This window comes from Gymnodraco acuticeps, unplaced genomic scaffold (genome assembly GCF_902827175.1).
Source record: "Gymnodraco acuticeps unplaced genomic scaffold, fGymAcu1.1, whole genome shotgun sequence".
Lineage (NCBI taxonomy): Eukaryota > Metazoa > Chordata > Actinopteri > Perciformes > Bathydraconidae > Gymnodraco > Gymnodraco acuticeps.
In genome coordinates, this window is record NW_022989913.1 from 2,761,143 (window position 1) to 2,774,731 (window position 13,589).

The 13,589-nt window shown below is 41.9% G+C and overlaps 1 protein-coding gene across 1 annotated transcript in view; it reads left to right on the forward strand.

Moving 5' to 3' along the window:
• LOC117541869 (receptor-type tyrosine-protein phosphatase mu-like) overlaps positions 1–13,589 on the forward strand; it is a 164,405-nt gene that overhangs the window by 136,809 nt on the left and 14,007 nt on the right. Inside the window, 3 exon segments of the mRNA XM_034209138.1 lie at positions 1,475–1,511; positions 9,169–9,266; positions 11,840–11,956. Coding sequence (XP_034065029.1) covers positions 1,475–1,511; positions 9,169–9,266; positions 11,840–11,956 — 252 coding nt within the window.

The window sequence follows — 13,589 nt, forward strand, 5'->3', positions numbered from 1 at the left end:
GTGTAACTTCTGTGTAGCATTAGGATGTTACTCTTTGCAGTGAACATAATAAGCATTTATATTTTATTAAGTGTTATATAAATGTATTTTCTATTGTAGGTGATGGAGACAGTACCCTAGATTTTCAAAAAAAGTGGGCTATCTAATGATATTCAGACTGGAAATACAAATTCATGCCCACAGGCAAAAGCACTCCATGCTGCTTATTTTAGACATTCTGTGTCCCGCTGTTGCTGGAAAGAATTAATGTTAATGATAATTGTGATAAGCAATGCAGCAAAATACAGAGAGCATAGCACATATTGAATTCCCCTTTAGTAAATCACACATCCCTGAAAACAAAGCCTGTTCAATTAATAATTTCAACATGGACTTTTCTGCATTTTCTTCTGTGTCTTGACCATGAAGAAACACTGTTATGCAGCCAATGTAACATGCGTCTTAAAAGTCCATTTATAGTGAGCTCTACTCACCTGACAGTCCCTGTCAGGGCACTCCTTTCTTCCAGACTCTCCCCCCTCTAATCCGTCGGGCGTACTGGGCCTCCACTTTACTTGACAGAACTTACATGAAAGCACAAACAAATCTCCTCCTCAGTCCAGAGATAAAGAAGTCATTAAAAATGGAGGACAGTTGAATGAGCTGAAAGAGCCGTGGATGAGAGAGAGAGAGTGAGGGAAATATCCTTTGTGTCTTTCTCCCTTCATTGGAGGAGTGTTAATCACAGTCCAAGTTAAATTGAATATGAGTGAGATAAGCAGAGCAGCAGGGGTGTGTGGAGGGGGGTCGGGGGGGGGGGGGGAGACAATCAAGAGGAGGCAGGGCCGGGGAAGAGCCTTTAAGTCCTAATGTTTTGTTTCCTGCCTCATATCTCTGGAGAGAAGACAAGGAATTGGACAAATAAAACTTGAAGGGATTAGAGTAATCCGTGAGACTAGGGGCCTATTGTGAAGATCAGTGCTGTTAGTTGTATCTTGGGGATTATCAACACTTTGGCTGCTTACTCCAGAGGTGTGCTGCATATAGTGTGTGATGGAGAGTGTTTGTTCTTCCTGTATCCAGATGCATCCATCACAAGCTAACATTTTCCTCCGTCAGATGTTCAAACAAAGAAGTGAATTGGTGTACAGTAGCAAACAGCTGGCAGCCTGACAATGCACACTGTTTCTTGAGCGCGGCGCACACATTTCTCAATGATTCCTCTTAAGGTGGAGCACCAGTGAAGTCAATGTTTGCTGCAAAAACGTGACATCTAAAATAAGCAACAGCTGCTAACTGGTCTCCCATGAAGTTGAAATATGTTCTGTGGTTTGTGATGTACAAATAAAGTGAGTTTGCATGAAAAGGGTCAACCTGCACCGTCAGAAAACAGACAAATGTGTGATTTTTAAGATGTAACGTATGTCCCCAAAACAGCTTGTCTTTGACGAGTAGGAAGACAAACTGACTCTTCTCTCACTTTGTCTGTTCTCAGGGCTACCACAGGCCAAATCACTACATCGCCACTCAAGGTAAGAATACAACTTTGCAAGAACTGCAATGCACTCTGGGTTGTATTGAGAAGGCGGGGAGAATTTAAGTGTGTTTGGGGCGGATGGATGTGTGCAGGTGTCTCTCCGAACATCCCCATCGTTGTTTACATACGCTCTTGAAAACTCGTCTTTGATGCTCAGTCAAGTGTGTGTTCGGGGAATCTGGTACCGCTCAGTGCACTCACACACACTCACACACACACTTACGGACCTCTGTGCGAACAGAACAGCACGCTTCCTCTCCCCCTCTGTCTCTTCCCTTCCATCGGTGGTGTGGGAGCGATTAATCAGGCAGTCTGGGAGAAAGCTGAATAAATAAATGGATTAGCCGACATGTACAGGCACATTTTGTCACTGTGTTAATCTGGCCGGCAGATTCGCAGCGCGAGGAGCACTTACCGTGACCTTAGAGGTTAAGTCTGATTGATGGTTAATTGTTATGAATTTTGCGTTGAGAGCCTCACTCCCACACAACGGGGGCTGCGTGCATGGGGATTTTGCGTACCACTTTAGAGGAGAAAAAAAAAAATCAGTGGAGGGAGGAAAAAAAGGAAGAGGCGTTTTTGCGAAGAGGCCTTAATGGATTCACAATCTGCTTTGGTGGAGCTGGGAGTTGCATAATTACCTGTTTATTAGTGCATTGCCTCTCTTCCTCAGTGTCTCAATTAAAACAACCCTCTGTTTGCTCTTACTTCAGGAAGAGATGGCATACCAATCAGGCAGTGGCCGCTCAGTGTGTCTGCCTGTATGCTCAGCACCTGATATACACTGACCACAGAGTCACCCTTCAAAACTAAGCCGTCCGTCAAGTGCCAACCCTCTCCTCTAACCCAAGCGGCACATTCACCCATTTTAACTGGATTACGTTGACTTCTATAATTATCCTAAAGTCATTAAGAGCATGGCATATTCCATTTCAAAATATTCATATGGAGATCAGCTGTCACAGAAGCCCTCTCCAAGATGGAAAGCACAAGAAGCCAAACGTGTTTCCATTCAAATTAATTAGGGCCTGTTTTCTCGTTGAGCTTGCATAATAAGTGCCAACAACAGTATCGCTAGCCCTCTGTAAAGCCATCCAGTACAGAAGAGGGGAGTTGTGTGTGTGTATGGAAACATCTGTATTCTCTGGGAGAGCGGGCGCTTTTATAATTCATCATCGGCTCCAGCAGACTGACAAGAAGGAAGGCTCAGTCTGCTGGCAGAGATGATAGGAGCGCGCACACAGACGAGTCTCTCTCAGTCAGAAAAAATGCATACTGTAGCACCTGAAAAAAGCACCTGGGCATTGGCACAGTTGGCGAAAAAAATGTTTAGGAAGTAGTCTCTTCTCTTTCCCCAGTAAAGTTTTTCAGTGAGTGACACTTCAACTCATGCCCATTGGGACCAGCGGTAGCTCAGAAAGTGATGACACCCCCAATAGTGCTGGATAAGCTAAAATATATTACCCATAAATTGGTTGTGGGGGTGGTTGAGGATGTGCTTAATATGGCAGACGGGTGGCGTAACGTTGTCCCTGTTCTCTTATGCTATAAACTACAATGACACTCATTACTTTGGGTTTTATTGATGAGTCCCTTTGCTCCGTCAAGGTGACAACGGCAGGTAGAACAGCTGTCACTCCATAAAAGCCTCATCACCTCAGTTCCGCTACTCATTATGTAGGTCATTCTCTCATCCAGGGATTTTTTTTTTTGCTGGAGGAATACCACAACTGACAGTAATTCAACGCCAGCCACAGCTCACCTACTTAGCGAAATTGAGCGCGTGCATGCAGCCCAGCCCTCCCAGTTTGCCGCCTTGCCTCTGTCCATTTTTATGTCCTGCGGATCATTTAAATACCGATCAGACATGAGCTTCCTCCTGGTGTAGACTGTGAATTACACTGAAGCCGGGGTGCAAACGGCTCCGATAAGTCCCTGCATCCTCCTGGTGATGTGGAAAATATTCATGATGCGGCGAAGGGTTCAATTTCATCAAGCGTTCCCCCTCTGGTCTTCTCCGCTCTTCCCGCCCCTCCTTCACAAGCACCAAATGTCACCAGCATCGCAAAAGTTTTATTATTTACAGGTTAACATCTCAAAGCCCACCGGGGGCGGGGGGTTGGAGATGGAAAAGAGAGAGAGAGAGCAAATCAATGATAAGTGAGTGTACATTATGCCAGAGTCTGCTGCATGTAATATTAATGGGCAAGAGGGAACACAGCGCCTGTGTGTTTATCTGAGTGTGTTTGCGCGCACGTTGATCGGGAGTTGGCGTACCTGGCTGGGGGACTTCTACAGCTGTCACACTCATCGCTTCTGAGGAGGAACAGGCCCGGTCCCAAAACACAGCGTCGGCTACAGCAGCATCAGCACTCTGACAGCTGGAAGTGAAGCTTCTACTGGTGTACTTCCTCTGTGAAGTGCCTCCTCCAAACTTCTTCAACTAGACTTCACGCAGCTCGTAGAAACAGTGCTCTCACCGCATAGTTCCTCGAGTGATCTCTCAAACCAATTTCTTCCTTGAAAAACTTAAAAGGGCAAATGTCATGCCTGTTGTACGAATGGCAATTGCTGTTAGTTGTGGTGAGAAGACATGTCAGCCCAAAAGTGTCACATTCAATAGAAAACATGAAGAAATATGAAGTGACTTAATCCTTAATTCCTCTCAGCTGTAAGGCATTGGAGATAGTGCACAAAAGCCTCTCCTTGCTTAAAACCTAACCTCAGTGAATCAGCTACTTTATCTAAATTCGAGCCCTATGCAATGATCATAGTTCTTTGCAAAGGTACACATAAAAATTGCTACCACTCTGACCATACTGTCCTGATTTGAACTGTCATTCTATTTCTTTCATAGAAACAAATCCAATTTCACTCTGATCATCACTATTGTTTGTGTTTCAGTCGGTGCTCGTTGTAGAAATGGCAATTGTTGTTATGGTGACAAAACATGTCAGTGGGGCTGTGAGGTTTGTCACATTCAGTAGAAAATATAAAGCAATGAAATTCAGCACCTTAATTCCCCTCTGGAGGCAATGAAATGGTGATTATGCGCTAAAGACGCAACTCTATTCTTTGTACTACACTTTACGAAAGTACTTGCAATTGCTGCAAAACCTAAGTAAGTAGGCGAGTGGTAAGCTAATTTTAGCAAGTTGATTTACGGAGTACCCCACTTCAACAGTCGTAGTTCTTTGCAATGCGTACCAAACACATACAAATGGCCGCCACTCTGATTATCATGCTATCTAGAGTTGAATGGAAAGGTCTGTTCTAATGTCATTCTATGTTAATTGTGAAGATAAACTTCTGTTGTTGCAATGTTGAGGTAGAATGAAGGAGTCTGGAACGTCGTTTAGCCAAAGCACTGAGAGTTTTATTGATCACAGTACATTAATACGGCCGGGGAGATCACTTAGTTTCACACTGTCCTGTGCTCCACCATCATGATCTCTGCCCCAGAATAGACCCAACACGCATCAACATGAGGAGAGGCAGGCTCACAGAAGCCCGCGTTTACCTAATCAATAGCAAATGGGAGACAATAAACTATTTGTCTCAAGGAAACGCAGACAAGCCTGAAACCTTCCCCCCACAGGATATGGGAGAAGCGTTTGACCTGTGACCTTAACTTACAGAGGAGTCTTTGACTGATAAGTCAAACACATGTTTGCAGTATCACAGAATCTAAGAAACTATAGGAAACTCTATAAACAGATCAGATTAAAATATTCTCTTACATTAATGATTGAAAAAGTAGAGAATGAGCCTTATAGATATCAATTTCCTTCTTGTCGTCACCATTTTTTTTGTTTGTGACCATTTTTTTCATATAAACCAATTCATCAGGTGCCAAACTCACTCGCTTCCTAACTTGTCATCAAGTTCAGCACTACTTACCGTCTGCTCTTCACCTATTTTGCATCTATTCATGTATATGCGAACATAAATTGGCTGGCTGAAGCTTGGCAGGAGCCTCACATTGGATGATTTGCCACACAATGCCAAGTGTTATTGTATTCCTGAAGTCCTACACACCAGCTGTCCTGCTTCTCAGTCTTCCTCTCGCAAACTTCTCAGCAGTGCGTTTCCTCCCTTCGGGGACAAGTGTAGGAGGAAGCAGAGTGGGTGGTTCAATCAGTTATTGGAGAGGCTGGTAGTGACTGGAATTGGAGATTGAGGTCTTACAGTTACAATCGAGACAAAGCGCGAAATGTGGGAATAAAAATGGAAGATATTGAGTTTTGTTCCAAAATGTTGAGCTATCCAATTTGGGATGGAAATAAGTGAGCAGAAGTTCAATTCTTAATTTAACAAAAAAACAACTGTTATTCTCTGCTAAATGTCTCCAGATAAAATGGGCTGGCTGCAGAGACATGATTGTGGGGATCATTTGGAGTCATTTATCTTTTTATTCTGCAAGAAGTCTCTCAAATTTCACTGCACAGTTTGGCAGAAATTGATTTAAACTATGTTGCATGAGGCTGTGCTTGAGTACAGTTGGAGGATAGACCGTTAAAAAACAGTTTAGGCACCACAGAAAGCAAATCAAAACATGGGTTGATCAATCGAGTCATTAAAATGGTGATGGCACTTTGTTGATCCCCTGAGGGAAATTAGGTTGTTGCAGAAGACGAAACCCAATAAGGAACACAAACACTTCAATAATGGGAAAGGATGCTGGAGCTGCTGCAACTGGTGTCTCATAACTTCTCCACTGAATGATCAAAAGATTAAATACTGTTTATATGCAACAAAGCTTTTTTTAAGAGTGCTTTACCTTGATTTGCTAATTGGACATGATAGAGATACAAACATCCCTAGTTTGAGATCCGTCATAATGTTGTAGTTTTAACTACTAGCTATAGAAGATAACCCTAACTCCTTAATTTTGAGAAGAGTAAGAGCAAATGTCTTCTTACCTCTATGAAAACAGCATATATCAGTCAATGTTTGAATCAAATCAAATCAGGTTTTATTTATATAGCACATTTTAAATACGATTTTTGGTCGAGCCAAAGTGCTATACATGCAAATAAGTGAAGACAGTGGGACATATGTGTCCCGTTTAAGCAGTAAACGAACCATTGTATTTCAGTCATATTCCACAGTAAGTTGTATTATTCATAAAGGCTTCCATGTGGCCTAATGTTTAATTTTCTAAAAGACTCTGATTGCAACATTCCTGATGCATGTTAATCAACATTTCAATGCATCAAAACTAAGATGTGTTTGTTTCTTTTAAAGGGTATATTTAAGATGGGGCTTAAAGAGACAGGCATCAAAATGCAGCCTTTCAGACTGACGTGATGCGGTAATATTTTGAAAGACCGGATGGGAAAAATAATAGTTTTTTTTAACATTAAAGTATGTAAAAATGTTCTCGTACAATTCCTTGTGTGCCCTTTAAATGACAATAAAAAAAGTATTGAATTTTAAATCATAACTTGGAGACTGACCAAACGCTGTCCGCCAAAAGCCTGTAAAAATAACTCAATTGATTTACATGACCTGTTTTTTAACAGGATACAAAGGGCCTAAAGGTTATTTAATTTATTTATCAAATAATTACAGTGATGACTGAAAGTTGTGTCTGTGCCGTGTCTGTGTGTGTGTGAATAATTTGTCATGTCTCCAGGTAATTTGGCCCATCGCAGGAGAATGCACAACTGCAGAGATTTGCATTCACTAATTAATTTGTCAGAAGTAATTTTTTTTCTCCACTTGGTGCTTGATTAAAACCAATATTAATAATTCTAATTAACCAGAATAATAATTAAAATCCTATCAATGCACAATTATTGCTCAGTGGAGTTTTAAATATTGGAGGCATTCAATGGCTCGCTGCTCATTTATTTTGATGTTCAGCAGACACGGTAGGGTCTGGTTCAGTGGAAAGGTTGGTGTTGAGCAGATGAGGTGTAGTGGTAATTACTTTGAGCTTTACCATGCACACACACACACACACACACACACACACACACACACACACACACACACACACACACACACACACACACACACACACACACACACACACACACACACACACACACACACACACACATTCCATTAAATTGCATTTAGCTGACGCTTTTATCCAAAGCGACTTACAATAAGTGCATTCGACCAACAAGATGCAAACTTGAAGAAAACAGAATCATATAAGTACATCAGGTTTCATAGAGCAAAGACATTTCAAGTGCTACTCAACTGGCTTTAGATAAGCCAGTCCTTTATTAGTATATAAGTGCTTTGTTAGTAATTCTATCGCTCGAAGTGGAGTCGAAAGAGATGAGTTTTCAGTCTGCGCCGGAAGGTGTGCAAGCTATCTGCTGTCCTGATGTCAATGGGGAGCTCATTCCACCATTTGTGAGCCAGGATAGCAAACCCACGTGTTTTTGCTGATGGGAACTTGGGTCCCCCTCGCAGTGCGGGTGCAGCGAGCTGTTTGGCTGATGCAGAGCGTAGTGCACGCGCTGGGGTGTACGGTTTAACCATGTCCTGGATGTACGAAGGGCCAGATCCATTTGCAGCATGGTACGCAAGTACCATTGTCTTGAAGTGGATTCTAGCACACACACACAGGCTTTAGCCTCATCTTTAAATGTGTGATTTATTTACACTCACTTGTTTTAATCTGTAGTTAAACCCTCCGCTGTAGAGTAAGCACTTTGCTATGAATCTGTTATTGGAAGCACTATAAATAAATCTGGTTTGACATGGTTTTCAATGCCCCATCCAAGAAGGGAAAATGCTCTGTAAACTGCATTGTTGCTGCAGCACTGTAATACCTTGAAATCCCGTGTGTGTTTATTGTGTGCAAGTTGATCTGTTTCTCTTTCTGCCTCTGAAGACGGAAGCAACATGTGAACAGTGAACATGTCGCCACTGCATAAAAAACATCAGTGAAGTGAATAATACATACAAATAGTATTTTTTAAAGGAAGTGATGAATAATGCGTTAAATTAAACATGATGTGAATCATAAGATTAATCCAGGGAGAGTTGTGTAGATTGAAAATTCAGTGTATTACTGTTTATAAACTGTTATCCCTGGCTCTATGGATAATTTTCACTTTTAGCCAGTATTGTAAGATGTGTGGCAACACTCATACATTATTTAGTTTTGTTTGGTGTGGGCCTTTTTGAAAGAGTCGGACAACCACCTTAAGTTCCATTTAATTGAAATATCAACACTATCCTACCTACAGTGATATTTAAATAAAATGTTGCTTCTATGTTGCTCTTTTGGCTGAATGGGAGCAAACTCAGCCATGTTTCAAAATATTGAAAAATGTTGTCTCTGAAATAACATTTCAACAATCTTAATTGAAATTCAAATATTCAGGTAGCAAAGTACTCTGTCTGTGAGTCCGAATATTTTGGCCATAAAGTGTATGTATTGACAGATTAAAGAAACCTCCTGTAGTTAATCCAAATACAATGCACCATGACAGAGTATACATCTAGAAACTCAGATGTTAAATAGGTCAAGAGGACAGAATGACTGGATTTAGCCCAAAAAGAAAAAAATGGCTTATGTTGCAAAGGACACTATAAAATGGGACTAGGATCAACACATGATGTAATAAAAGGACTGTAAGTGCAATTTACTAACTCACAAATACTCTCTTCTCTTTTTTTTAAAGGCCCCATGCAGGAGACGGTGTTTGACTTTTGGAGGATGGTGTGGCAGGAGAACACGGCGGCGATCGTCATGGTGACCAACCTGGTGGAAGTGGGCAGGGTGGGTATTCATTAATTAGATGTTCACTCCAACTGCTGATCTCAAATAAGATTACCTTTCCCCCGGACGGCTGACAGCCTGATTGTATCTCAAGGCAAACGCAGCCATCTTTTTTTTAAGTGCCTTTGTGTGTTTGTGTGTGTGTGTGTGTGTGTGTGTGTGTGTGTGTGTGTGTGTGTGTGTGTGTGTGTGTGTGTGTGTGTGTGTGTGTGTGTTGTGTGTGTGTGTGTGTGTGTGTGTGTGTGTGTGTGTGTGTGTGTGTGTGTGTGTGTGTGTGTGTGTGTGTGTGTGTGTGTGTGTGTGTGTGTGTGTGTGTGTGTGTGTGTGTGTGTGTGTGTGTGTGTGTGTGTGTGTGTGTGTGTGTGTGTGTGTGTGTGTGTGTGTGTGTGTGTGTGTGTGTGTGTGTGTGTGTGTGTGTGTGTGTGTGTGTGTGTGTGTGTGTGTGTGTGTGTGTGTGTGTGTGTGTGTGTGTGTGTGTGTGTGTGTGTGTGTGTGTGTGTGTGTGTGTGTGTGTGTGGCAGGTCTCGCATGCCGCCAGCTCTTTTTCCATCCATCTGATCATTGAGAAGAAACTGATTGATGGCCTTCATTACCAGAGAGGCATCCAGGCAACTGAGTACTGTTTCATCTGAGTGGCTCTATAACATGAGATTATACTCCGCTGTCATAGCCAGCAGCTCCTACCAGAAATATCCCTTAATGTTATCCTCATTGGACAAAAGAGGACTGCTAGTGAGTGGTAAAGATGCTTCATAGTGTTCGAACTAATCGTAGAACCTTGACTCCCTTTTTTTGTTGTGGTCTGCCTCAAAGAAAGAAAAAAAGAGCCCTACTTCAGTCCTAATTTGTTCCACTTAAGTCGCACTGTAGTTCCTCATGGTTAGGTTATAATCAAGAGAACATGAAGGTCTTAGCGTAGAGTGTAATGCTTTGACTGCCAGGGGATTTTCACTCCAAGAATGTTAAGCACATTCACTCTGAAAGCCCCTTTAAACACAGGCACACCTTGATTCCGCTGATGTGCATATTTGGTGGGGGCTTAAATGTTGCAGAGCTGATAATGATTCATGGGACCATCTCTAGGTACCTCATTAGGCCGTTCCTCTACAGTAGCCGAGCCCGGCCCGCCCCACACCTTCTCCACACCTGCTTAGCTGCGGAGCGTCCTCCGAGGGCCCCGGCCCCGGCCCCCTAACCGTCTGTTATATGATCCTTGTCCAATGGCGGGCGGTAGGCACAGTTGGTCATAGTGACGGTGGCTCCTCGGAGGGGCCTCATAAAACCACTCCGCCATATCACAGTGGGCCATCTGCTCGGCACAGTTGCTGATGAACTCTGGGAAATCCTGGCACACGCAGCCTGTGTACCCCGCTGGCTCACACACAGGGGCGGCGCTCGGCGTACTTTGATGTATGAGAGATTTTGTTTGTAAGGTTGTTTGTGTGTGTGTGTTGAGGTGATGCTACCTTGTGCTTCTTTTCCAATGAGAGAGAATGAGTTCAAGTGCCATGAAAAAAGAAAAAAATACACATACAGTAAGTGGACCCACAAAAAAAAGAACATCTGTGTGTATGCTGGCATAATTTAGCCCAATGGCTGAATCCCCCCCAAAAAAACAGGCGCCTGATTCAGAGTGATCTAATAAGGTAATGGCTTTTGCCTAATTCAATCTGGCTGGAAGCGGACGGTGGATTTGTGATTGTCCTCGGGGATTAGTCATTGGGGTGTCAGAGAGAAGGACCTGAAAGTCTGTGTCACTCCACAAACCAAAATCTCATTTCATTCCTAATCAGCGCTCGTAGACTCCAGAAATGAAAATTGAATCTAGTTGTGGCTGATGTCACATTTATCCCTCATCAAAAATTATCATTCTCTGATATACCTCCATGATCTCAATCTCTATTACCAGCCTTACTCCTTCAGTATCAACAGTTTAATTGAACGGGGGGGGGTGGAAGAGGGAGGGGGGGACATGGTAATTTTACACTGTTATGATACCTAATACGAGTAATATTTCCAGTGGGATGTTTTAGATTTCTGTTGGGAAATCTGTTTTAAAACAGCTGAGAGTTTATTATTTCATCTCGTTATTGGATTGTCATTATATCTCCCTCATCCAATTGTAGAACATCGTCTTTTTAATGTTTTGTCCTTTTTCTCCGTACTGGTAGTCAAAAACTTAAGGTGGACAAATCTCACCCCGTCCCTCAGCGTCTATTCTCCTCTCTTCCAGCTTCTCCACAGTCTACTTTTACACTCATTTTCACATTATCGATGTGGGAATGAAAAAGTAATAATGTGAGAATGAGCTCACCGTCTATACGCAAGATTCCCATTTACAGCAGGTCCTTGACCAGGGGTTGAAACTAATACGAAGCAAATCTCATCTTGGCTTCAGAGAAATGTCTCAGACACTGACATATCAGGTGGCAAATGCAGGGTGACAATCACCTTTATGGGAAAATGATAGCGTGCAGACATTCTAATATGAAATAGCTTGTTTAAATGCATTGCAATTAGTAAACAGTATTGTGTGCATGTGCTTATGAAACACTTGCTTCTGTCACTCTCAGGTGAAGTGCTGTAAGTACTGGCCCGATGACACTGAGATCTACAGAGACATCAAGGTGACGCTGATAGAGACTGAGCTGCTGTCGGAGTATGTCATCAGGACCTTCGCTGTGGAGAAGGTACACTTTTTAACGTCTTTTGTCCACTAAGAGATTTTACTCAACATTCTCCATGTGCTCCAGACCTTAACCCTTTCCTATTGTGCAGTTAGGTTCAAGAAGTTCTGGGTGCTTATTTCATAAGTACCTCTTTAAAATGTTCTCTGCTACCTTGACTTGTTTTGAAAAGTACTTTATTCTGTTCCCTCTTATGTTTATTTTATAAAAACTTACTAAACAAGGTCATGGCAATATTACTTGTGCTGCCAAATGTCTCGTCTAATATCGCTTGAAAATAATAAACTAGCAAATAAACGCTATGATTTGCTGCAAGGCCTTGCCTTTTTTTAACTTATATAACACACTTGAATATTGGATGGTATTGGTATGTGCATTGTATCGCTGGCAGAAAGGCCTGCAGCTTCACACTGAGACGAATGGGTAGGAAGCAACACAAAGATTTTAACAAATTTCGCCAACACTGTTCAAACGAAAATGCCTGCCTTCAGATTAATATGAAAGATGATGTAATCAATTTAAAAATCAGACATAGTACCTTGAGGATGTAAAAAGAAACAGACCATGTGAACAATGCAGGTGACAGTTGCTAAGTAAGGACAGCATGTAATGATCACTTTGTCTTATTCAATTTAAACCAATGGAACCAATTCAGACCCTACTTTAAATGTTGAAGTACAAACAGTTCTTTAGTTTACAATCACGTTATAGTTAAGTGTGTCTCTTTATAACCCAAAGCAACAGATAGAATCCACCTATAAATTGAATCTAAATTCAAACTTACTTAAAGGGGACCTATCATGCAAAATGCACTTTGTGATGTCTTTTATACATAAATATGTGTCCCCGGTGCGTCAGGGAACTCACGCAGCGTCAGAAAATAAAACCCTCTCTCTTTTCCTCCGTACCCAAATCTTTTAAAAACGGGGGAACAACGAGTGGATACAGATTTGCTGCCGTTCTGACGTGTCCATCCAATCTGATGTCAAATCGGCAGCGGACCCACAGAAAGTTGCTATCAGAAACAATGCCTGACGTGTTTTGGACATCTTTGTTTATATTAGCAAGCCTCGCTAACGCTGTGTTTGAAAAGCAGGACATAAAAAAGGAACTCACCTTGTGATAAACCTGCAAGAGAAAAAGCATTTGAGCTCCATACTATTTCAGAAATGTGTGTGACGTGGTTTAAACAGGATGGCGTTTTATCACAGCAGAATTTTACTTTATCTCTGGTAGAATTCTGATCAGGCATTAGCTCCGCCTCCTTATTTTTTTTTTCAAGCTAAGGACCCAAGATCTGCGTTTCTCTAACAGGGCTTCAAAAGAGGGGTATGAGCAGTAAGAGGCATGGCTACAATGGGTGATCTGTTTGGTATTTTGAAAAAAAAACTTCACAGACATGTTTTGTATAGGTATGGCCCTACAATATGTTTCAAATATAGCATGATAGGTCCACTTTAAACTGCAAACATATATTAGATATATATAAAAGTTTATAGATGTAACAACATAATCCTGTGTTCCTGGAGTGGAGGCGTGACTAGAGAAATGCTACTGTACTAAAGGTCAAGAAAAGGTTTTGGCAGCCTTGAACATCCTGTTTGCTGTCAGATAATGAAAACGTTGCTGCTCGATT